Source organism: Pantherophis guttatus, chromosome 4, assembly GCF_059756535.1.
Source record: "Pantherophis guttatus breed Tessera chromosome 4, ASM5975653v1, whole genome shotgun sequence".
NCBI lineage: Eukaryota > Metazoa > Chordata > Lepidosauria > Squamata > Colubridae > Pantherophis > Pantherophis guttatus.
In genome coordinates, this window is record NC_142066.1 from 30,127,960 (window position 1) to 30,154,854 (window position 26,895).

General features: G+C 43.5%; 1 protein-coding gene across 2 annotated transcripts in view; it reads right to left on the reverse strand.

Annotated features, from left to right (window-relative positions):
• Positions 1–6,882: 6,882 nt before the first annotated feature.
• TTYH1 (tweety family member 1) overlaps positions 6,883–26,895 on the reverse strand; it is a 100,434-nt gene continuing 80,421 nt past the window's right edge. The window contains exons 7-14 of one of the 2 annotated variants that reach the window (XM_034423213.3): positions 20,446–20,521; positions 18,288–18,343; positions 17,059–17,151; positions 16,819–16,911; positions 15,014–15,156; positions 13,354–13,402; positions 9,423–9,501; positions 6,883–7,684 (exon numbers count right to left, since the gene is read on the reverse strand). In XM_034423213.3, the coding sequence (XP_034279104.1) occupies positions 9,463–9,501; positions 13,354–13,402; positions 15,014–15,156; positions 16,819–16,911; positions 17,059–17,151; positions 18,288–18,343; positions 20,446–20,521 (549 nt within the window). In that variant the 3' untranslated portion in view covers positions 6,883–7,684; positions 9,423–9,462. Of the gene's footprint in view, positions 7,685–9,422; positions 9,502–13,210; positions 13,403–15,013; positions 15,157–16,818; positions 16,912–17,058; positions 17,152–18,287; positions 18,344–20,445; positions 20,522–26,895 lie in introns of both variants that reach the window. The other variant, XM_034423212.3, reaches the window with a different exon arrangement.

The following is a 26,895-nucleotide window of genomic DNA, read 5'->3' on the forward strand; positions in this document are numbered from 1 at the left end:
AATAAGAGGGAATTAACTTATCTTCCGAAGAGCCAGAAGGCAAGACAATAAGTAATGGATGGAAACTAATCAAGGAGAGAAGCAACCTGGAAGGAGAAACTTCCTAACAGTGAGAACAATTTGCCTTCAGAAGTTCTGGGTGCTTAACAACTGGAGGTTTTCTTAAAAGAGACTGGATAGCCACTTGTCTGAAGTGGTATAGGGAGGGTTTACTGCCAGAACTGGGGGTTAGACTAGAAAACCTCCAAGTTCCCTTCCAACTCTGTTATTCTTTTATGTTATGCCAGCTGGTCGTCGGGTTTCCAGTGCTCTGGCACGTGCGCACTCTCCTTCCAGTTTGGGCACTCTGTGCCTAAAAGGTTCACTATCATTGTCCTATGTTGTGTTACGTGCTTGTGAAGTGAGGAAGTTTTACTTTATCCCCTATCACACTGGTCTTCCATCATGGTCGGGATTAGCATTGGATTTTGATATCCTTGTATATTTGTCCAAACATTCTGAAGTCAGGGCTAGCTCAAGAACAACATAGAATAACCCAGTCAAAGTTCAGTTCTTTATTTGCCTACATCCAATAGTCAACATTTTGTCAGACTAGACCTTTAATACTAGTCACTCAACGGGTATACCTTGAAGAGATTCTGTTCTCTTTCTCTGCCTCCTATTCCACTCCCAGCTGTGTTGTGTCTCGTCTCCTTTCCCTCTGGTCATTGTGGGTCATTCAGATTTTTGTGAATGGAAAATCAACTGGAAGTTGATTGCATTAGCATGCCTACTTTCTCTTTGTTTAAAAGTGAAGTAATATTAATAAAAGAAAAAGTGTGTCAGCCAAGGAATATTGCAGCCTCAAGGCACAGTTGGGCTTTGGATCTTGAGGGTATGGGTGTAGGGTTAACCATCAGGCATTGCTTGGAGTGCCAGATCAGATATTTTAAAATGGTGCAGGCTATTAGCCAAGGGAAATGAATTGTGAGGGATGGTATCTACAGAGGAGGAGGAGGAGATGGTGGAACACATTCCAAGGAGAGGCAGCAGCAACTAAAATGCAGTAACGTGACTCTAGAAGGGGGTGGGCTTGATGTCCAAACTTTGAAACAGGTCATCAGTAGTTTTTTTTTAAATAAGTTTTTTATTTATTATTATTATTTTTTACAAACATATCAATGTGTGAACAATGTGGCGCCTGGGTGTCATACATTCTAATACAAATAAAACAAATGGCATTAGTCATAGTTATTACTTTCAATCCAACTTATATATTTCTAACAGTAATACATATTTATATAAAGTTGCAATCTATCCTTATTCAATTATTCCACATTTTCTCTTATTATTACTCTTATTTTATTATATTCTAATACAAATAAAACTAATAGCATTAGTCATAACTTTCAATCCAACTTATATATTTCTAATAGTGATACATATTTATATAAAGTTGCAATCTTTCATTATTCAATTATTCCATGTTTTCTTTTATTACTCTTATTGTTATATAAAACTGTATACACTAATATTCCCGTTTTCTCTTATTTCTATCTCTTATTCTAACTTTTAATCATATCATCCTTTGTTAAAAAAACATTTTCTTTCTATCCTATCTAACTTCTAATCATGTCACCTACCTAAAAAAAAAAAAAAGGAAAGAGAGGAAAAGGAAGGCAAATCAAAACAACACCAAAAACGAAAAATCATCTATCCATCATCTCTTAACCATTTCAATACTTTAATTGCTATGCTTTTTTTTCTTTTTGACTTGTCTTCCATATTCCTCTCTAAAATCTTTATCTCTTTCTACATCTGCTTCTTATTTGTTCAATCTCAATATTTTTCCCACCTCCTACAGCAAAGTATCTTCCTGTATCTCCAATTCTCTTTTCAACTCCCTTAATATATTTTCCCCCTGGTTTGATTCATCAGTCACTGTTATTTTCTTTGTTATCTCCTCTTTGTCTTCTTCTATTTTATCTGATACTTCGTCTCAGTCTTTTCCACCATTTCTATTGTTAGCTCCTCCCTTTCCTGGGCATCTTGATCTTTGCTCATCATCCCTTGTATAGCATTTTCCATTTTTTCCATAATCTCCTTAAATCCTTTCTCCATAATGTCCTTTGTGTTTTGAAAAAATGTCATCTCCTTCAATGTTTCACTTGTTTCTTCCTTATAAAGCATTTAATTTTGTTTTTAAGAAAAAATTCCACTTTTATTCAACAGTCCAAGAGCTATTTATTCAGTCCTTAAATTGCCCTTCAAGGGGTGAGCTAATCACAGCTCTTTATATCCCAAAGGTAAACAGTCAGTTCCATTTGAATAGTCCCAGAAGTTATCAGAAATCTTTCAGGGGTCTCCTTAATTAAGTGGCTTGCTTATTTTTGTATTTAAATCTCCAGTAGTCCTGGGGTAGCTGGGGATAATCCAACAGATATTTGCACAGTTCTTTTGATAAATATTTCCAGGCTTGTAGTTTTCCCTTTTGTCAGCAGGTGGCACTCTCAGCTTAATTTCAATATTACCACTCAGCAATTATTATTTTAGTTATAAATCAATTATAAAAGCAGAATAAGTTTTATAGGTAAATAATTCCAGTATTTTAAAATGACTTCCCATTACCGCATCTTTCCAATTCAAGAGTCCAATTTTCTATACATTTCAAAATTTATTATTTTTCTCTTTCATGCCCTCCTTTTCCGGTCTGGTATTTCTCAGAATGCTTAGATGCCACTTAAACAAATACTTCTGAGCAAATAGTTCCAAATTATTCCTTGGGGTAAGTTTAAGGCAAAAAGAAATCCTCTTCCCCAGTTCCAATCACTAGTCATCTACTTTGCTCCAGCACCTGTCTTAGTTGTTCTTCAGTTGTCCCAGCTTTGTAGCAGCCATCTTTAGGCTGCCTCTTCTTTTTGCTGTGGCTGAGAGGGAAAGAAAACCCACACGTCTGACAGGAGAGCTGCATCTCTCCTCAGCCTCAGAGGGCACCCCTCTTTGCTTCACCGCCCCTATAGGGCGGCTTTGGCGCCTCTCAGAGCCCACGAACAGGGAGAACTCAGCACACAGAACGCGGAGACCCGTTCCTTGTGTCTGAATATGCTGTGACGTCAACCAGAAGTCTCAAGTCATCAGTAGTTTTTGAGGGAGGGGTCTGTTATAACTTTGAACAGTTGCTAATGACCGGTTGTAAGTCGAGGACTACCTGTAGATAGGCAAAGTGGCTGCAGCTCAGTGCTTCCTATTCCAGAACAAAAGACAAAAGGGAAAGTCGGTAGAGGGCTTTTAACAGTGAATTATCCTGAGGAGGGGGACACTAATGAGAGTGACAGGGAACAGCATCACCAGGTTGCTTTCTAGTTTTCTTAACCTCTGTGGTGGTCACTTTGTGAATGAACAAGCCCTCTATGAGAGCCCCCTTCTTTACTCTGAACATGCAAATGGAGTCCCAATTGGTTGAGACAACACTGTTCAACAGCAATGTAAGAATAGGTGACTTAACCCAGGGTCCCCAACCCCTGGGCTGAAGCCCATTGCTAGGCCTTGAACCATTCGGAACTAGGCTGCAGAAGTGGTGGGCAAGCGTGTGTGCATGAATCCACACTTGCGCGAACAGCAGGCAAGCTGCTCACCACTCATGCAGAACCATCCTTTTAACATTCACGCACCCACTCCGCTGATCTGTAAAGCCTGAAAATTTGGGGAACTCTGACTTAACCCACTGCTCAACACTGGCAGGAAGCATTGTCATGTAATCAGATAAACTTGGATTTTACTATTTCTGAAGAGGGCTTTGTCGGAAGCTCTTCAAACCTGGAAGCAGCTTCGTTTATGCTTCCTATGTTGGATAACATAATTCTAAATGAAATCAGAAGAAGAAAGAAACTCATTTGTGACTGGATCAATCAACATTATCCAGGCATTTTAAAACTAAGTGGGAATGAAATTTGAGAGGACTATGTACATGAACAGAAATACAGAATCCATTTTTCCAAATGCAGGGGCCGAGATGACACCATGCTTCATGCATTCTGTCCCTGGGAAAGAAGGAATTAGTACAGGTAGTCCTTGATTTACAACTGCTTAGTGACAGTTTGCAATTGCAACGGCACTGAAAAAAGTGACTTCTCATATTTAGTGACCATTACAGTACCCCCATGATCAATTCAGATGCTCAGGAACTGGCAGGGATTTATGACGGTTGCAGTGTCTCGGGATCATGTGATTACCATTTGTAACCTTCTGCAAAGCAAAGTCAACGGGAAAACCAGATTTACTTAACAACCATATTACTCAACAACTGCAATGATTCACTTAACAACAAGAAAGGTCATAAAATGGGACAACACACACATAACAACTGTCTTGCATAGCAGTGGAAATTCTGCGCTCAATTTTGGTAGTAATTCGAGGATTACCTGTGTCACAGCAAGTGCAATGGTAAGAAAAAGCACATTTTCACATTATATTTAGCCCAACCAAATCACTGGAAGAGAACAGAAAGAGTAGCTGGCACCAAGATGCTCAACAGCTGGGGAAAAAAACCCAATTGTAGATATAACAATGCTATGAAGAACTTGATCAAAGGAAGAAATAGTATCTTTGCAGGAGCTTGGGAGTGTTCTATTCAAATCCTTGTTAACTAAATTTAAATTTCAACAACATGTGTGTTTTGACTGTACAATGCACTATTTTGATGCATTCTCGCTGTCAGTGGCCTTGAGTAGGGAATGCAGAGAGAAGTAGAAATAAGAGGCTACTCAGAAGAAGAGCGTGTTTGTGTACTCAGAACGGTTCTTTACATTTATAGAATTATGAAGCAACGGAATATACTTTCTCCAAAACTTCATTTCATACAAATTGAGCATGTTCATGTTGATAGAATGTTGGTACAAAACTGTATTATATTGCAGTTCTCAATGATTAATGATCTAGTTTTTGATGTTATTTGAATTACCTAGTCTTGCTATTAATTTGATTGATAGGTGCCATCAGCTCAAGGTCAGCTGTTTCCGACTGAAGATTTCCCCGCCCCCCCGAGGACAATCTATCGCCAACTTGGTCCTTCAAGTCTACCCATTGCTACTATAATTGAGTCCATCCATCTTGCTGCTGGTCATCCTTTTCTCTTTCCTTCCATCTTTCCCTACATATCACTTTATAGTGTATATCCATGGAGGGATTTTTATAATGAAATCCATGAGTGATGTACCATTACCTTCTGCACATTATGAAATGATACCTTTGCCTACGTCATTAAGATAATGCGTCTGCCCCCAGCCTCTTTCTATGTTGCTGCTGTCCGATATGCAGTAGGTGACCTTCTTGGTTCAGTTGGGCAGCTAGGATGACCTCCGCGCCCTAGGAGAGCTTGCTGCAAATACAGGTAATCCTTGACTCACAACCATTCATTGCTAACCATTAGAAGTTACGATACTGAAAAAAGTGACTTTCAGCTGGTCCTCACACTTACGACCTTAGCAGCATCCCCATGATCACATGATCAAAATTTGGGCATTTGGCAACTGGCAGGTATTTACAATGGTTGCAGCATCCTGGGGTCTTCTGATTGCCATTTGCAAGATTTCCACCTACCCGATTTCTCACAAGCAAGATCAATGCTGAAAGCCACATTCGCTTAATGACTGCATGATTCACTTAAGAACTGCAGTGATTTGCTTAACAACCATGGCAAAAAAAGTTATAAAATTGGGCGCAACTGGCTTAACAACTATTTAGTTAGCAACAGAAATTCTGGTGCCAATTGTGGTTGAAAGTCAAGGATTACAGGTAGTCCTCGACTTAACGAACATTCATTTAGTGACCATTCAAAGTTACAATGGTACTGAAAAAAGTGACTTTTCACAGTTATGACTTTTCTGGCATCCCCATGATCACGTGATCAAAATTCAGAGGCTTGGCAACGGGTCCATATTTATGACCGTTGCTGTGTCCCAAGGTCATGTGATCACCTTTTGCGACCTTCTGACAAGCAAAGTCAATGGGGAAGCCAGATTCAATTAATAACAGGATTACTAACTTATCAACTACAGTGAGTCACTTAACAATGGAAGAAAGATAGTAAAATGGGGCAAAATTCACTTAGCAAATGTCTCACTTTTAACAACAGAAATTTTAGGCTCAATTGTGGCCCTAAGTCGAGGACTACTTGTATCTATATATACTCTTGGCACATATACTCCTAATGTTCTTCAATCATTCCTCCCAGTAACATGCCTCCCCTCACCAAGATGAGGCAGCATAGCAATATACATACATACCCATTGGTGGGATTCAACTGGTTTGCACCACTTCGGCCAAACCAGTTGTTAAATTGTTGGTGGGCCCCTTCCTGTCCCTCCCCGCCCCTTCCAGAAGTCCCCAAGCACCCCGGTACTACACCCCGGTAAGTGTAGAATAGCCTACTAAGCCCAAAATGGGCCACGGGGGGGGAGGGGAGGGTGCGCTGCGGCCCCCTATGGCCCATTTTTGCTCCTAGGGGGCTGCAGGGAAGCCTGCTAGGCCCAAAATGGGCCATGGGGGTATAGTGCGCCCCCCCGCGACCTGTTTTTGCTCCCAGGAAGCTGCAGAGAAGCCTACTGGGCTCAAAACAGGGCATGGGGGGTGAGGGTGCTGCACAACCCCTCCCCCGTGGCCCATTTTGCTCCAAGGGGGCCTACCAGGCCCAAAACAGGACGTGGTGCGGCGGCACAACTCCCGCGGCCCATTTTTGCTCCCAGGGGGGTGCAGGAGGCCTAGTACTGCCTGTCACACACCCCTGGCCACGCCCACCATGGCCACGCCCACCCAGTCAGTCATTAGGGCAGAGAACGGGACATACCCCATGACTGCATATTCTGTCACACAGTTGTGTGTGCAAAATCAGAGATGGACACCATGTAAAATAAAGTTTCCCTTTTATTTTAAACTGGGCAAGTTCCAAATGCTTGTTAGTGTGTATGGGGGTTCTAATTAGGAGCAAGGAGGCTGATAGGGAAGCAAGGATAGCTCTGGGCCCCTAATGGATTCCCCTATTCTCTCTCAAGTTTCTTGGTAGGATGCAATGGTGTCCTCCATTTTTCCGGCACACCCATGGTCAGAGCAGGGAGCGTCCCTCTCTAGCTGGATGGCTTTTGCTGTTTTGTCTACATCGTCCATATAATCTTTCAATCTACCTATCATGTCTGCACCCATGCAGTGTTTTTATTTATTTTTCCATCCATTCACTGGTTTTTGCACACACTTTTTATATGTAAACTTCCATTTCTATTTTGGAAGTTCAGCTTCCAATTATTTTCTGTCATTCACCTTTTCACATGGCTCACACTCTTTCTATCTCTCAACCATGTCTCTCTTTATTTACATTTCGTAATGTATTCACACTGCTCACCCCCGCCACTGAATGTCTCCCGGCCCAAGGAATAGTCTCTTTCTCACTCCCCTTTTCCTTTCCTTTCTTAGAGAAGGTAGGCGAATGAAGAGATTCAAGTGAAGGAGGAGGGGGCACCTGGTGAGAAAGGCTCACTTAAGTTGTATTCTAGTAAATGTTTGGGTGGGTGGGGGGTCTCTTTGTGTTAGTTGGGGGTGGTGCGCATCTGGGTTGGGGTCTTCTGGGCTGCATCTAGGACTGTAATCCGGTCTGGCAGGGGAGGACCACTTCTTCGCTAGCACCGACATAAGACGCTCGCATGCTGGGAGAATACTATGGAATGATAAAAAGAGAGGAGCGAGGAAGTTAATAATCAAGCAATATTAGAACAGCAGTTATTCTGCCTTTTCAACCTGTCACTTTCCAGGTAAGTTGGGGCTGCAATTTTTAAATCTCCAAACAACATACTGGCTGAGTATTCTAGTAGTTATATTTGTAGAAACACTGAGGGGTGAGTATTTGGTTAAATCAGGGGTCCCCAACCAGTGGTGGGATTCAGCCAGTTTGCACCACTTCGGGAGAACCGGTTGTTAACTTTCTGAGCAGTTTGGTGAACTGGTTGTTGGAAGAAATCAATAGGGCAGAGAACCAGTTGTTGAATTATTTGAATCCCACCACTGTCCCCAACCCCTGGGTTGTGACCCACTACTGGGCTGCAGCCTGCTCAAAACCGGGCCATGGGAGAAACGAGCAAGCGTGCATGTGGAGCATTAGCAGAAGCGGAGGGCACTTGCACTTGTGTGTGGTTCCACTTGTGAGAGCAGAGGATGCTTGCCCTTGTGAGTGAAGCTCCGCTCATGTGAGTGACGTTTTGCACACAGGCACAAGCACTCTCTGCTTGCATGTGAAGCTTGCCCAAATGGAGCTGCCACTCACATGCCCTCCCCATGCTGGGCCACCAAGCTGGAAAGGTTGGGGACTGCTGGGTCAAATAATTATGTAGTTGGCAAACTGTATAATTTCAGACCTTTTTGATGGCCCCAATTTACCCCGAAGTTACTTCTTATCCAAAAATAAAGAGTTAAATAGATGTATGGTGCCTCAGGCTAAATACACCTATGTTACTAAATTTACAAACCATTCAAGAAATCGTGAAAACTCTGCTTTTCTGCCTCTGGTGTCAGCACCATCTGCAAACCTGGAGCTTGGTGGCGCCATGGACTAAACTACTGTTAAAGTAGTATTTAGCTGCCAGCTGCCTGCAATTACTGTGAGTTCAAATCTCACTAGGCTCAAGGTTGACTCGGCCTTCCATCTTTCCGAGGTAGATAAAATGAGGACCCAGTTTGTGGGGGCAATAAGTTGACTTTGTATAAAATAGAACACCGCTTAGGGGGGGCCAAAAAGCCCTACTAAGCAGGTATATACAAAAGAATGAAGGCTATTGCTTAAAAAGCATTGTAAGCCGCCCTGAGTCTCCGGAGAAGGGCAGCATATAAATCAAACTAATAAATAAATAAACCTCCTCAGAACATCACCACCCTGCCCACAACAAAGAAAGCTCAAAAGATATTCAACTTGTGCTGAAAAAAACACTGCCTTGCCCCACATTATAGAACTGATTCAATCCACTTTGACCAAAAGAATAAAAAAAAGTTATTTTGCTACCTAATATTAGGTGATTGTCTATGGAGACTCTCAGTCATCCAGGTTGTCCCAACGGTGTTTTTCCAAAAGGCAACTGGACTTTCTTGGTTCTTCTTTGAAAATGTTTCACTTCTCATGCAAGAAGCTGCTTCTTCAGTTCTGAAGAAGCTTCTTGGATGAAAAGTGAAATGTCTTCAAAGAAAAAAAAAACAAAGCACTTTTGGGATGGTTTAGATGATTATTATTATAATTATTTTGACAATCCTAAACATCAGACATATATGAACCAGGTTTTCAATCCCCCACGATTCAGTGGCAATCACAAAACCAAAGCCACTTGTCGTTTCTCTGCTCTGTCATTTGCCCACAGCTGGTATGCTGCATTTGGTTACCACATATGGAGGAGTCCATACTTCTGACTTACCGAAGGGGGTGGGGAATGACGGTCAATGAGGGGGATGCTCTCAAATTGAGGACTGCCACTGTACGAAGCGCTTTGACTCCTGCAAGGGACACCAAGAAAGATGCTGATAACAAATCCCTCCCTCCCAAGCTAAGCTATCCAAGCTCTGGAAAGTCAGTCCATTACTTCATAAATACTAGAAACCTCTATTTTATTGGACATGGGCAACTTTCTCTACAGAAATGTCTATGTCAGGAGTTCCCAACCCCTGATCCGTGACCCAGTGCCGGGCTGCAGCCCATTCAGAACCAGGCTGCGGAAGTGATGAACGAGAACATGCATGAAGCTGCATTTGCATTCGTCAAAGGGGTGCAGGCGTACACGAGAAACTATCCCCTATCCCACCCCACGGCCTCCGCCAGTCCGCCAAGCCAGAAAGGTTGGGGACCACTGGTCTATGTGGCCATTGAAATGAAGGCCCTTGGTTAATTTAGATCTCATGACAATAAACTATAGCCTGGATTATACAGTAGATCATCATGACTTACTTGGTCTTCTTTATTTGGAGGAGTAGATATATGCCCCATCTCACTATTGTCATGATATAATATGATATGAGAACTCCAAACGGAGATCATTTTTGTATAATCCCTCTTTTTCTTTTTTCTTTTTAAAAAGAAAGAGAAGATCAAAGATCTCAAGATTTGCATATTTATCTCTTTTTGGAGAGTATATTTATGTAGGGAGAAGGGGCAATACCTATTTCTCCAATATATAAATAGAAGTTGCAACCCAATAAGTTAATTAGGTAGACGTAATTTCTCTGAATATGCATTTGATGCGAATTGCACTCCAGAGGATGGGGCATGAAAAACAGTGAAAAGGTTAAAGATTGAGGAGAAAAGAATAAAACAGTAGCAATAAGTTTTGCTTAGTATGGAAAAATAAGATAAGATAATGTAGGTCCAGTGTAGAAAACCTGGAGTAAGAAAAGGATCAGTCACCGGGAACACATTAGAGGTAGTGAAGGGACTAGAGTGGTATTTCCAGAAGAGCATTTTGATAAATGGATCGTTTTAGGGAAGGGGTGCTTTGGCCAGGAATGGAAAGTGATACAAAGGGCTGGCTCGCCATTATGGAAACAAGATGGAAGACATAAAAAAAAAAAAAAAGACAGGTGAAGAAAGCAAAGGAATTAATAATTCCATCTCTATGGGAAACTGCTTTAGTGGGATCACTCCTGGTGGTACTGTAGTAAAAGAACTCTAAAATGGTGTTTAATGGATAGGAGCAATGTGGAACAGACTGCATCTGCAGGCAATAAAGCCTTCTCTGTTGGAGGTGTTTATATCATTTTTTTGAGAGCGGGCAACAGAATTTCATTGTTAATGTATGCCAGTGTGCTCACAGTAAAAAAAAATGACAATAAAGGTCATCTCATCTCATCTCATCTCATCTTCTTATCTTATGTTTAAACAGATGCTGGAGGGTACAATAGATTCATGTACTAATCAGGGAGTCAGACTACATGATCTCCCAGGCCCCTTAAAATCCGTATACTCTATGAAAGTAAGAGTAGGAAGAATTAAGTATGCTGCTTAGATGTTTCCGAAGGAAACAGGGTGATAGTATAATGCAGTATATAAAATAAACATTCTTTCTCCTATTCTGGTGATCTAGATCAGTGTTAGTGATCACTTTTCACACCGAGTGCCAAAATGGGAACGTGCGTGCCAGAAACTGGAAGAGCAGATGTTCCACCTGGTCTTCCAGTTTCTGGCGCGCATGCGCGCACAAAGACCAGCTGCCCAGTGCACATGCGCCGGCTCTGCCTGGCCTTTCAGGGGTCCTCGTGCCTCCCTGCCTATTCCCCCTGGTCCCCGTAGGGGTAGCAGGACATCCCCCCTGATGACCCGGTTCTTAGCCCCGGACAGGGAGAGAAAGTTGGGTGGGAAATGCCACCTCCTCCCGCTGGAAAGCTGGAGCCACTTCCCAGCCTCGGAGGGAAGGGGCATTGGTGTTCCTGGGGCTCGGGGGGAGAGCTTGACCCCAACTCTGGCTGGGATGAAGCACCCCCCCACACACGCAACTGAGAACAAGTCAGTGCAGCCCCCCCCCACTACTTCTGCCAAGGGAGCACAACCGCTTCCCGGGCAGTGCACCTCTTACCTGGGCGCGGGACAGACGTTCCTCCTGCGCAGCCCCGTCGCCCCAGAAGAGCAGCAGCAGCAGTGACAGCTGCAGGGCAAGGGAAAGGAGCAACTGGCTGACTCCCGCAGCTGCTCCCCTGCCGGCGAGCCGGGCTCTTGGTGGCGTCTCCATGCGTGAGGAGCTGCGCTCTCCTCCGGCCCTCCTGGGGAAGCTCGCCTCCCCGACGGCAGCTCCTCCTCCTCCTGGCTGCTCCAGCATCATGGCCGGAAGCGCAAGAACCACCACCAGTGGCGGCAGGAGTAGCGGGCAGGGTGGGCAGTCACCCAGCCAGCAAATGCTGCCCTGCTGCCCCTTGCGCCTGAGCTGGCCAGGTGCTCCGGACTGCGGATGTGTGTCGGTGTCATTGGTTGGAGGGCTGGGGCCTTGCAAGAAGCCCGCTTGGGCAGGGAGGGAGGGAAACCCCGGCCTGCCCATCCTGCCTGGCAGCTCTGCTTCCCTTGCTCTTCTGGGTTCCGGCACGCCGGCCAACTGGTCTTCACGCATGCGGGAGCGCCAGAACCTGGAAGAGCAGCTGCCCAGCGCACATGCATGCACTGGGAGGGCACGCACATGTGCACTGGCCAACTGGTCTTCATGAGCGCATGCACCCCAGAAACTGGAAGACCAGGTGGCCAGCACACATGTGCACATTGGAAACCAAAAGGTCATCTTCCCAGCGCGCGCATGCACACTGGGCAGCTGCTTTTCTGGTGCTCCCACGCACATGAAGACCAACTGGCTGACATGCCGGAACCCAGAAGAGCAACGGGTTACGGCTCGTGTGCCTGGAGAGATGGTTGTGTGTGCCACTTTCAGTACACGTGCCATAGATTTGCCATCATGGATCTAGACAGTGGGAAATACAGGTAGTCCTCAACTTACAACAGTTCATTTAGTGACTGTTCAAAGTTACTTACGGCCATTGCAAGATCCCCATGGTAACATGATCAAAATTCAGATGCTTGATGACTGATATTTATGATAGTTGCAGCATCCTGGGGTCATGTGATCCCCTTTTGCGACCTTCTGACATGTGAAATCAATGGGGCAGCCAGATTTGCTTAACAACCGCGTTAGTAATTTAACAACTGGAGTGATTCACCTAACAAGGGTGGCAAGAAAAGTCATAAAATGGAGCAAAATTCACTTAACAATGGTCTCACTTAGTAAAAAGAATTGTGCTCAATTATGGTCGCAAATTGAGGACTACCTGTAAGCTTTTAGGCAGCCTAAATCTCCTATTATTCTCCATACTTTAAACTTCAAAATGGCTAAACAATGTTGACCATCGCATCTGCTCTCCTCCTTGATTAGGGAGCCCAGCTGAGGTGGTTTCAGACAACTAAAGAAGCAGTGGGGAAGGAGAATGAATGGGATGAGGAAAATGCCAAGGAAGGAGGCAAGGAGGAGGTAGGAGTGGAGAAGAAAGGAGCTCGAAGAGGTAGAGGGAACAATCCATTCCTGATTTGGGGGGGGGAGTCTGTCCTCCCTTCCCCCTCCCCCTCACGCACTCGGATCTGGGCCACTGGGGGCCGCTCCAAGCCCTCCCGCCTTGCAGGGGGTATTAAGACCAAGCGCGTGGGGAGGGGGTTGGGAGGTGGGGGTTGGGGGTTACTCACATGTACTGTGAGACGGGGGCGTTGGAAATGGGGGGGGCTGAAAGGCGCAGGCTGCCCCGGCTGCCCCAGCTTGAACAGTGGCCAAAGGAGCTGGGCAGGCTGGGCCCAGCCCCCCCTGTGCGCACTGTTGGCGGTCTACGTGCCTGGGGCGTGAAAGGGTCGTCATCCTCCATGTCGTCATAGTCCGAGTCCCTATGCAGGAATTCAGGAAAAAAAAGAGAGGAAAAAAGGAGCAAAGGAGTGAGTAATGAGGAAAGAGTTGCCTAGTCTAATGACTGTGAAGAAAACTATGGTCCTAGGGCATCTATCCAAAAAACAAGGGTTTGTGCCAAATCCAGCATCTAGGGTTTGGACTCCTGTCCCTTTAGGGCAGGGGTGGGGAACAATGGTCACTTTTATGACTTGTGGACTTCAACTCCCAGAATTCCTGAGCCAGCAGCATAGCTATCTCAGGAATTCTGGGAGTTGAAATCCACAAGTCATAAAAAGGGCCATGGTTCCCTACCCCTGCCTTTAATGTGTAAATTCAGAACAGGAAAACAGGACAACTTGGACCAATCTTCTGATCTAGTTCACAGATTTTACATTTGTCTTGTCAAATATGACACACTCTAGTTTCATTTGGACTTCCAATCCCAGAATTCTCAACACACCTTTTGTTTAAGGATGTGAAGTGGGCTAATCAAAGTTATTCTGAATCGGATCATCTTGCTTTGTATTTTCTATATCAGGAGTGTGCAACATTTTTGGCCTATGAGTGGCCTACTGAGGATCATCATCACCCTCTTTTAATGACCACATAATCCCTTGTGGGGTGGAGTCTGGGCAACTGAATGGAGCTGAGTGTTTACTGGCCCTCCTTGGCGCCAATGTGGAGGTTTTTTTTCAGCAGATATGTTCTCAGTGTGCTCAGAGAGAGAAATATCTGCCTCTACCTAGGCTTGAACTCATAGCCTCCTGATTGTGAAGTGAGAGCTCCACCTCTAGGCCACCTCTATGCACAACTTCAGTGGCCTACTGAGGATGCAGGCCAAAGAATAGGCAGGTTTGGACAAAACAAAGATTTTATTAATATACCATTTAAAATTGAATAACTTTTCACATTTAAATTCTTTACTTTTAATTAAATACAACTAGTATGATTTAACTGCCTATTGTTAGTCCTCGACGTACAACAATTCATTTAGTGACCATTCAAAGTTACAACGGCACTGAAAAAGTGACTTATGATTGTTTTTCACACTTACAACTGTTGCAGCATCCCCATGATCACATGATCAAGATCAGCTGTTTAGGAACTGGTTCATAATTATGATGGTTGCAGTGTCCTGGGGGGGGATCATGTGATCATCTTTTACGACCTTCTGACAGGCAAAGTCAATGGGGAAGCCAGATACACTTAACAACCGTGTTACTAACTTAACAACTGCAATGATTCACTTAAAAACTGTGGCAAGGAAGGTGGTAAAATGGGGCAAAATTAACTTAACAAATGTCTCACTTAGCAACATAAATTTTGGGCTCAATTGTGGTCGTAAGTCAAGGACTACCTGTATTTCATACTTCCTTCTCTGGTTATATTAAAAGCTACAGTTTGGTGACTAATTTGGGAGAAGCCCGGGAGCTACCTTCAAGGCTTGGGCATTTATACAGATCCTGAGGACTGTGGTTGTTCATATCTACACCTTCAGTGTATCTGAGCAGGATCTATTTCTTTTTGCCTAATCTGGAGGTGGTGAAGAGAAATTCTGCATGCATAGAACGGAGGCTCACAATTCTCATATACTGGATATCAGCACTCACCTGTTCTGGAACCTCTTCCAAGCCCGGGGCAGACTACAGACTGCTGTGGTGAAGGAAAGGGCAGAGAGGAAGGAGAAGAGGAGGAGGAAAAGCAATCCCTCCATGCCATCATAGCACAGCCCTTTCAGGCCATCCACATAGTCCTAGGAGGCAGAGAAAGTGACATAGAGGTAGCTTCCAGATGGACATTTTAAAGTCTATTGGCAATGATTCCTGGTTTCTGAATATCAGGGTATCCAGATAGGGCATTATCCTTTTTAACCACTAAACCACACTTTCTCTCTCTTTTACAGCCTTGCCCCCCTCCCCCCCTGCCCTTTTAATGGGAATTATTCACTCTGTCTGAAACACCTAGATGAGAAGGACAGGTCTGTAAAGTTGTAAATATGCCATAGCTGTTTCATCCCTAGATTTATAGCAGTAGAATTTAGATTTATAATCTGCTTCATAGAGCTTTACAGCCCTCTTTAAGCGGTTTGCATATTGCCCCCAACAGTCTGGTCCTCATTTTATCCACCTTAGAAGGCTGGAAGGCTGAGTCAACCTTGACCCGGTGAGAATCGAACTGCCAAACTGCTGGCAGTTGGCAGTCAACAGAATTAGTCTGCAGTATTACATTCTAACCACTGCGCTACCACGGAAGAGTACGCTTCATGGAAGATGCTTTGATATCTGGCCTGAGGATTATAATCCCTCCATTGTTCACTCTTGCTGGTTGTGAGCATTGTACTGATGCTTCAAATCCTTGTGTGCAAACTGCTTATAAAATTACCGGATGCTGTAAATGCGCCATGTTGAGATTCTGCCATGTAGAGATTGTTCCATTTGGCTTTGGATGGAAAACTGCTCATATGAAAAGGAACATACTCTTTGTGATGACCCGGGGGCAAGGCATAAAGGCAATGCAGTCAGCTGATAGTTCAAATTGCCCCTTTATTGCTCCCATGTTATAGCAAATCCCAGAGCAAAGTGATCTCTCTCTCTCTCTCTCTCTCTCTCTCTCTCTCTCTCTCTCTCTCTCTCTCTCTCTCCCTCCCTCCCTCCCTCCCTCCCTCCCTCCCTCCCTCCCTCCCTCTCTCTCCTCCAGCAGCCTCTGGCTGCAAATAGTCCAGCAAAATGCTGTGAGCACAATGGCTGCAAAGTAAGAAATCCAGTGGGGCAAGGGAATAAGTCAATGAGTCCAGGAAACAAAGGAACAAGGCAATGGTTTCAGGAAGCAAAGGAAGAAGGCAATTATCCAGGAAGCAAGAAATAAAGCAAGAAGTCCATGAAACTCCAAACGTCGGCAATGGCACACAAAACTCCATGAATTCAGCATTTGTTCCTGATAAACACCCCTCCCCACAGCATCTCCTTAAGTCTCAATCCCCAGGTGTGCCTTGTGAAGAGGGGCGGGGTACTCTCCTCCTGACACCCTTATGATGTATATGATCTCTCTGCTGAGGAAAGACCTTGGATTCTCCAAATGTTTCAACTACAGAGTCGATAATTCAGTGCTATTGGCCTGGGATATTCAGCTTGGGATAATGGTGAGGAATCCTGGAAGACGCAGTTAGCATCTGGAGAACCGTTGTTTTCTATCCTTGCCTATGACTGGGCATGCAATATTTGGAGAGCGCCAAGCTATCGATTCTTGGCACACAAATGATACCGTTACTATGATACCGTTACTATGCATGCACGCCCATTGTATCATAAGGAAATTGGCCCAGAAGTCAGGAACTTAAAAAGTACCCAGAAATACTGAGAAATGTTAGGCAGAATGGCTTGAGCAATTAAATGACAAATAAGAGTAATGTGGGTACCTTATGAAGTCCCCGGCAGTTGAGGAGAGCTACAAGATGATGGAAATTACTTTCTGTGATGTTCAAAGTACTCTGGATGGATATGATGTTCTTCTGCAATGTACAAATGGTATGAATGAGAACCTAGTTGCCCTAATTTGCAGCCTTCCCTTCCCCTCTAGCTAGCCTCCCATAACTTTTCCCAGTCCAAAAGAGACATGCAATCCCAGCAACCCTTTCTCTCTGAGCATCCCCACTGACCTCGGCTGCTGGGAAGTGAGGGATGGCTTCCCTCTCCAATCCGTATAGCTGCGAATGTATGTTGGATAGTGCCCTCTGACACACAGTGAGTCTCTATGGTAGAGTTGGCAGGAAAGGAATGAGAGAAAAACACACAGCGCAGGTAGTCCTTTTTTTTTTTTTTAAATTTGATTTATATGTCGCCCTTCTCCGGAGACTCAGGGCGGCTTACAATGCGTTAAGCAATAGTCCTTGATTTACGACCGCAATTGCAATCAGAAAATTCATTGTTAGGTGGTGCAATCATTAGCTAGGCATCGGGTGAGTCAGGTATCCAATTTTACAATTTTGTTTTTGCCACGGCTGTTAAGCAAATCACCTCAATCATTACACAAGACGTCCCATGATTGTGATTTGTGATTCTGACTTTGCTTGTCAGAAGCTGGCTGTGACGCTCTCAAATGGCCACCATGTGGCCCTGAAACGCTACAGCTGTCATACTGTAAATGTGAGCCCAGAACCTAGATCACAATCAAACAACTGCAGAGATGCATTAGTAAGTGTCAGGACTGTTCGTAAGTCATTTTTGTGATTTTGAATGGTCACAAAACAAATGATCATAAATCAAGGATTACCTGCCTTTGAGGTTAGCCAATTTACAAACCCCCAATAGAAGGACCCCCAATTTGGGATACTCCTCCCCTCCACAAATAAGTTTAAATTCTATCATGTTTTGCATAAAACCAGGGGATTTCAAACACAAGACTATTTATTTGCAAATCATCAAATGAAAATAACAAAGCAAAACGTGCAACTTTAATTTTTTAGAATCTGCAGTTAGAGGAGAGCTGAGCTAGCCATTTGGTTAATCAAAATGACTTACAGATATAACTATTGTGCAATTTTACCACATGCCGAGATAGTACCCTGGGTGAGGTGTATAAAGGATTTATATATTGAGAATAACCAGATTTCATCTATAGCATAAATTTTTAGAAACATCCAAATATTATGAAGTAGGGTTGAAAATATATGGGCAATGCTTAAAGCGGTGTTTCTCAACCTCAGCAACTTTTAAGATATGTGGACTTCAACTCCCAGAATTCCCTAGCCAGCATTCTGGCTTAGAGGAATAACAGTGCTTGGATTTAGTTTTGCATTTAACCTGAGAATTCAATACACCTTTCTCAAACTTCTGCAACGTCCACACAAGTCACATTTTATTTGAATGGAAAAGAAGGAATACTTACCTGCTGAAAAGGGTTGAAAATATCTTGGCTGCAGGTTAAATAGTATTGTAGGATTTCTACAGGGTTAAAGGAAAAGAAAAAAAAAGGCATCAAGACACTGGGTCCATCTAAAGACTATTAGGTCTTTTAAATGCCTTCTTAGATCTCCTGAATTTGTTTATCTAACATCTGTACATGTTCAGATGAGCTAGGCCCTAGGGAAAGAAAAATGTGCATACATGCGCGCACATACAGAAGCAGCAAGAAGAACAGAGACCAGTCACCAAAATAAAGTGTATTAAATAGCTACATCCTGGGAACTGTTGGAAGGAATTGGAATTACCTTGAAATTGCAACCTTAATGCATATTTATGGATTTCCACCCCTGCCCACTAAAAAAGACTTTAAGATCAAGAGGTGTTCAACCCTGGCAAATTTAAGAGTGTGGATTTCAGTCCCCAGAATTCCCCAGCCAATATGGCTGGGGAATTCTGGGAGTTGAAATCCACAACTCTTAAAGTTGCCAGGGTTGAACACCTCTTGATCTAGCTGATACCTTCACGACAGGCCAACATTTCAGCAGGCAAAACAAATCACATTGCTCTAGGATATTAGATATGCATCATTTAAATGTGATGGTTTATTTTTAGTAGCCAAGGTGGTGAGACTCATTCATTCATATCTGTTATTATTTTTATAAACATTTCCAGGCAGCAAACCAGAGGTGGCTGTCAACAGGTCCTGACCACTTCTGGAGAATTGGTAGCAGAAATTTGAGTAGTTCGGAGAACCGGTAGTAAAAATTCTGACTAGCCCCACCCCCCCTCTATTCTCTACCTCCCAATGATTGGGAGGATATGGGGATTTTGCAGTAACTTTCCCCTGCCATGCCCACCAAGCGGCCACACCCACAGAACCGGTAGTAAAAAATTTTGAAACCCACCACTGCAGCAAACATATTTAATGCTTCTCCTTCCTCCTATTTTTCCCACAATAACAACAACCCCATGATGTGAGTTGGGCTGAGAGAGAGTGACTGGCCCAAAGTCACCCAGCCTGCTTTCATGCCTAAGGACTACAACTCACCAGCTCCTGGTTTCTAGCCTGGAGCCTAAAAAATTAGACCAAACCAGGACCATAATGTAAAGTTACTCCTTTGCTTCCTCATTATATTCAAGACCAGTGTGTTGCCCACATTCACCCACATTGACTGCTAAGCTTGGAAAATTACTCTTCTTATTAAAGCTGCTCTGTTTTGAGTTGCCTTTTGAAGCTAGAAAATTTGAAACAGCTGCCTTTTTTAATGAAATAGCTGCCTCTTTTGTGTACGCAAGAATCACTTATATTGACAGAAATGGTTATATATATAAAATATAAAATCAGACTTTTATTTCCTCCTAAAAAAACCAAAAAAGCTTTATTTGCAAACAATTAAAAAAAAAATCAAATTACGGATATGGAGGAAAAGAAATGATAGATTATTAGCATAATATATGTATCATGTCTCCTTTGAAATAAGCTCCCTGCTCTCACAACCCCTTAATGCTCCCTTCTACTTTCCCCAACAAAGGTCCCAAGAGCAGGCTGGATTCAGAAATTATCAAAACACCAGAATTAACCCTTTCCCTCCTATAATCAAGGCCTATAATCAAGGCAAAGAAAAATTGCATCCCATTGCAGAATAGACAGCTACCTAGAATATTGCTTTTTCCGTCTTTCTTAAAGCAACAGTTCTTATACATAAAATCCTCAAACCAGAGTTTCTGTTCCTTGAAAAGCAATAGAAAATAAGTATACAAAAGATATGTAACTGCTTTCAGAATTTACCAAGAAGCAGAATTTTAGGGACAGGATGTTAGTTCTCCTTTGGATGATTATGAGATTTTAATTGCTTAAACAAGCTCAGCACAAATTTGCGAAGGACCCTATAGTCCAGCAAACAGGTAAACTAAATTTAAATTTAAATTTAAAATTAGTTTTTTAAAATTGAAAAACTTGCCAAATGATCAGTTGGGAAAGGGGGATTTAATTTCTCTGGAGCGTATAGAACAATGACTACTAGATTTTGCATGTTGCTTTCTTGTTAGGAACGTATTGCTACAATGCAGTTTCGCAGCTTGGGAGCTCCCAGATGCAAATCCAACATCTTTATTCCTTGATGCAACAGATCTTATCCTACCTGGACTAAGTCCAGTCCTGGCTTGGGTTGTGTTCATCACGTAACCATCCGGCTCAAAGCAGAAATCACTCAGTCCCTGGAGGTGGCAAAAACAAAAGTTTCTTTTACTGCAGTGCATTCAATTGCTGTCAATATCCATAAATATTGACAAAGGTGGACTGGAGAAGGTGTCAGCCGGAGGACAACAGTGGGCCAGTTTGATCAATATCAGAGACTACTAAGTAAAACTGTGGGAGAGCTTAGACTTTTAGGGCATGGGAGAACCTGAAGATTCAAAAGGAGATCACTAAAAGATCTAAAGCTATGGGAAAACAGGAAAGAAAAATACAGATAGTGAAGGGCACAGGTTGGAATTAGGAAAGTTTGTTAAAGGAATTGCTGACAGAAAGTTACAGCTGTGATGAGTGTAACAAATGGTGGAACACTACTGCCTAGTATACAAGTTAGAAGGACATGCTAGAAGGATGCTAACTAAGGCACGGACTGTAGATATATAAACTTCGGTAATCTGTAGCTCAGGAGTCAGCAGTCTGCAGCTCTGGAGCCGCATGTGGCTCTTTCATCCCTCTGCTGCGGCTCTCTGTCACCAGTCAGCTCCACAATTGATAGGGCTTTCAGTTAGGATAGGTAGAGGAAAAAGGAAGCCGCGCTAGGAGGAGACACTATGGTGGGGAAACTGGACTTCCAGTCGGCCGAGGAAAAAAGGAAGCTGCGCTAGAAGGAGACACTATGGTGGGGGGAACCGGACTTCCGGTTGGCTCCAGAATTGAACGGGGGGCTTCCAGTTAGGGCCTTTGTGGCTCTTTGAGTGTTTAAGATTGCCGACCCCTGCTCTAGCTTATTATAAAACACACCTCTTTCGATAAGAAAGCTTATTAGCCTAAATGTGATGTATGATCCAATGTGTGATTCTTAGGGTGTTAACTTCTTTAATCATAATTGAATAAAATTTGTATTTGTGCATTGTTCCGGGGTCTTGGCTCCTTTAGCTGATAAGGCCCTTTTGCTGGAGTACTCCAATAAAAGAAGCTGAAAACGCCATTCCTCATGTCTGGCGGGCTTTATTGGCTTCGGCACCAGGCTAGGACCCATTTTGGGTACAACTGTAGTCCTCAACTTACAACCACAACTGAGCTCCAAATTTCCATTGCTAAGCAAGACAGTTATTAAGTGAGTTTTGCCCCATTTTACAACCTTTTTTGCCACAGTCGTTAAGTGAATCACTGCAGTTGGTAGTTATAGCTGTTACATATTAAGAAAGTGAAGGGCTGGTTGCTCCAACTGTTCTGATTGGTTAAGACGTTGATAGCTCACTATAGAAGGAGCTGGCAAGCACAGGAGTTGTTGTTGCTATGCTTGTTACAGTTCGTTAATAAAGTTAAAAGGTTGCTGTTGGATGTCGCCTCAGAGTGTGTTCGTTCAGGCTGCAAGTATTTATTAATAGCAATATCATTTAGACTTATATACCGCTTCACAGTGCTTTATAGTCCTCTCTAAGTGGTTTACAGAATCAGCGTATTGCCCCCAACAATCTGGGTCTTCATTTTACCAACCTCGGAAGGATGGAAGGATGAGTCAACCTTGAGGCGGTCAGGATCGAATTCCTGACAGTCGGCAGAATTAGCCTGCAATACAGCATTCTAACCACTGCACCATCACAGCTCAGTAACATGGTTATTAAATTAATCTGGCTTTCCCATTGACTTTGCTTGTCAGAAGGTTGCAAAAGATTATCACATGACTCTGGGACACTGCAATTGCCATGAATACATGCCAAGCATACAAATTTTGATTACTTGACCATGGGGATGCTGCAACGGTCATAAATGTGAAAAACGGTCATAAAATCTTTTTTCAGTGCTGTAGGAACTTCAAACGGTCACTAAACAAATGGTTGTAAGTCAAGGACTACCTGTATAGCAGGAGTGGACTTTCCCGGGGCCTTCTACAGCTTTTGGGTCATAACCAGGGGTGAAATGCTACTGGTTTGGACCAGTTCAGTTGAACTGGTAGCGATGGTGGTGGGTGGTTCGGAGAACTGGTAGCAATGGTAGTGCGAGGCTCCACCCGGGAAAGTGGGTGGAGCCACCTGGTTTTAAACAGGAAGTAACCTGTTTTTTACCCTCTGCGCAGGCGCAGAAGGGTTTGCACTTGCACAGAGGGTTGACACGCACATGTGATGCGTGTGCGCAATTCCGAACCAGTAGGGAAGGTAAGTAGATTTCACCCCTGGTCTTAACTCTCATTAGACCAGATCAACAAGGCTATTGGCAAAGGATTTGGAGAGTTATCTATAATATCTAGAGAAATAAAGCTTGCTAGATAGCAATAGCACTTATATACTGCTTTACAGTGCTTTGCAGCCCTCTCTGATCGGTTTACAGAGTCAGCATATTGCTCCCAACAATTTGGGTCGTTACGTTACGGAAGGATGGAAGGCTGAGTTAACCTAGAACCAGTGAGAACTGCTGGCAGCCAGCAGTCAGCAGAAGTAGCCTGCAGTAGCCTCCGTCCTCAGAGGAAAACATCCTAATAAAATGTCTATCAAGAACCCAGATGGACCACATCAAAACAAAACAAAAAGGCTTGCTTTTGATTTGCTAGAACGTGGAAAAGAGTCCTGGAGTCTGGGTGGTGTGGAGCGGAGGTTTGGCAGCTGTCAGAAAGGGACACTTACGGTCAGTGGCCTTCAGACCCCACACATTGCTATAATTAAATTGGAAGAAAAGAGAGCTGAAGCCAAAGGGGTAGAGGTTAGGGTTGGTCATAGTAAGAGTACAAACGGTGAGGAGCAATGAATTGTAAAAAATAAGGAAAGCCACGGAGTCTGGAAGAACCATTCCCCTTGTTGGAAGAAGTAAAAAAAGGAATCCTATTAGCTGCATTTGCAAACAGATGACTTACTATTCGCCATATTTAAGCCTCCTGGGTTGTTGTGCAAAGCAGTGTGCTTGATTAATGGGTCAGTGTCTTATGCAAACTCAGAAAATTGAGCTAATGGGGTAAACTGGGGTTAGGGCAGGCATCTGTAAATGTGGCAAACACAACATTAGAGAATAAAATAAAGTGAAAATACGTTTAATATTCTAGCCTGTTCTGACAATCTGATGGTTAAAAAAGACAGAGATATGTAGGTCCATTAAAAAAAGAAATAGTTGATGGATTGGAGGAATGGGGACGAGGCTGATATAACAGACAAGGACATTTAACTGGAATGTGCGAACTGAAGACATGGTTGAGTTGAGGATTCCTGAATTTTTGCTTCCTTACAAAGAAATGGGAAACCATGATAGTTAAGTACAACAGTGAAGGCTCTCCCTTCCTTCCAAAGATCCTCCACTCAATTTGCTGTTTTGATTAAAAGAAAGAAAAAAATGGAATAAAAAGCATAGCAAATCAATCAGATTGATTTGCAGTAGAGAAGGGTTATCTGCTCCCAGGTAAGCAATAAGAAACTTCTACTGATAGAAGAGAATATTTGTAGCTCAGAGTTGAACTGTGGGATCCTTGATGCTTTCTGAGCAAGGTTGTTTTCTTGCAGCTGTTTCATTATCCAACTAATGCCCTGATGATACTACCTAGTCAGGCAATGAAAATCTGCAAGAAAACAACCAAGCTCAAAAGAGCACCAAGGATCCCACAGAACTACTCATTTGCACCTTCTCCCTCTGCTTGCCTTCCCTTCAATTGGGAGAGAGGGGAATCAGGATTATCCTTTAACTAGTTGAGCTGTATGAGTCTCTGACAAAAATGCTTCAGTTGGCTTGCTTTCCTCTTCTCTTTTTCCTTTCCTGCCATCTGTTTTTATACTGTAAGCTTGTTGGTTGTCTTTGGTCAAAGAGTAGGGTCAAAATGGTTTCAATGAATTCATCAACAAGGCCAAAATTGTGCTTTCTTTAAGGACAGGATGATCAACCAACAATGTAAATTTTTTAATGTAAATTTTAATGTAAATTTTAATTTGTTCTTAACCTGGAGTTTTAAATTTGTCTTGGGCTAAATTGATTTAATTCAATTTTACTTTTGCTCTTAATTTTTGTATTCTATGTGTTTTATTCTGTGCCTGTTCACCGCCCTGAGTCCTTCGGGAGTAGGGCGGTATACAAATGAAATGAAATGAAATGAAATGAAATGAAAAATGAAATGAATGTGCAGGGAACCCACATTTTTTCACTTTTGAGTTTGCAGACCCATTTCCCAGAATCCACAAAGATGCGGCAGCCAAAATTTATTGACAAATCACCAGATGCTAACAGAATAATTTTCTGTCAACTTCTGCTGGGGAGACAAAGAAATGAAGTATGCTAAGATTTTGGATCAGCTTGGGGTATTTAGGAACTCTTGTTTCTGTTTTACTTCTGGGGGAGGGGAAGTAACTTTCCCCATTTGAAGGACATCCTAATTTTATGACTCCTGTGGTTCTATCACCCAAAATATTTATTATAATAAGTGCCTCCTCTCAATGCAAATATTTGGCTTCAAAATCACCCTGCTTCAACTCAGGCTGTTTGAAAATGCATTGAAGTTATGGGAAGGACACCAGGTTAGAGAAGACAAATGAGAACAGGAATACTTCCATGTCTGTGGGGGAGTTACTTCCTCTTAATGGGAGGTAGGCCTAAAATGAGAGAGAGGGTGATATTACAGGTGTAAGGCAGATTCTGGATTTGGAATAGCATTTGGGGTGGGGGGGGAGGGTTGAACTGGTCTAATGGAGCAGAAGTGCAATTTGGCAGAGGTACAACTCCGAGGGGGGCTTGCATACCATTGAGAGAAGCACTTAAGGCACTTATTCTCAGAAGAACAGAATTAAGAGGGGTGAGTGAGACAGATGGAAAATGCAAAGCTTTCTCTTATTTTCTCCAGGGACTCTGAATAACGCCTACTAATTAAAACATCAGTAGGAAGGGAGTGTAGGCATGGGTATGCCCATATGTGTGTTGTATGTGTAAAAATATACATGAAGAGGGTGAGAAAATCCCTTCACTACCACCACCGTCCCTCCCCCACCCACTTCCAAATGCCACTACTCTCCTGGCTGAAAATGCCAGCAATTAAATTCTTGTGCTCCAGAGAACAGAAGACAGTTTCTCAGGCAAGACCACCAGCCAGTTTGGTTGGCTGCTGTCCCTCTGATTTCAGAAAGTAGCCTGGTGGGCAAAAACCGTGCCAGTTCATCTACGTGCAATGGCAAGAAACACACACAACTGCATTTTTATTTTTCTTACAGTTAGTGCCTTTACATTAGGGGTGCCAAATGTCAGGAATTTCATGGGTCCTACAGGAATTCACTTTTGGTATCCAGAATAACAAAATAACAGAGTTGGAAGGGACCTCGGAGGTCTTTTAGTCCAACGCTCTGCTTAGGCAGGAAACCATTTCAGACAAATGGTTATCCAATCTTTTCTTAAAAACCTCCAGTGTTGGAGTATCCACAATTTCTGGAGGCAAGTTGTTCCACTGATTAATTGTTCTAACTGTCAGGAAATTTCTCCTTAGTTCTAGGTTGCTTCTCTCCTTGATTAATTTCCATCCATTTGCTTGTTTTCCTGCCTCCAGATCTTCTCCAGGATGGATGGGGCCAACCTCCTTCTCCTCCTACTCCCCCTCCCCTCCCCCCTCCCCTCACCCGAAGTGCTTTGTGGCGTGTAAAGCAGCCTGTCGTAACTCTGAACAGTCAATAAACAATCGGTCATACTGTAAGTCGAGGATTATCTGTACTACAGGTTGTAAATGGTTACAGGATAGCCTCTTGCAGAATTTGTGAACGTAGTGTAAAACAGTAGAATAGCCTCCTACCTTTCAACCTAGTACTGTCTCCAGTTGTGTGGGAGTTCAGTTTCCATAATTCCTAGCCATGTAGAATAGACTGAAGATCTATTGATAGTAGATCTCTCAGCAGTGGTACCCAAAACAAATGTCGAAGCAAAAAAGCAAAACAAAAAACTGCTGCGAACTCTATCTGGCATCAGGCAGGGCATCTGGCCAATAAATGCTCAGCTTCATCCAGTCACCCCAACACTACCCTGAATTAAGGGATTAGAGCAGTGATGGCTAATCTTTTTACCGTCGTGTTCCAAAAGCGTGGGGAGCGTGGAGGGTCACGCACATTCATGCCCACACCCATAATTCAATGCGCCCCACCCCCCACACATGCGTGCATGACCCCACCCGCGCTCCCCCTGTTTTTGGCACGCAATGGCACGGTGGGCCCGTTAGGCCCGTTTTTTGTCCTCCCCAGGCTCCAGAGACTTTCTTTGAGCCAGAGACTTTCTTGGAGCCTGGGGAGGGCAAAAACAGCCTTCCCCACCCCCCTGGAGGCCGGAAACAGCCTGTTTCCCAACTTCTGGTGGGCCCGGAACACCTGAAAATCAGCTGGCCGGTATGTGCATGAAGGCTGGAGCTGGGCTAGGGCAACGCTCACATGCCCACCGATATGGCTCCGCCTGC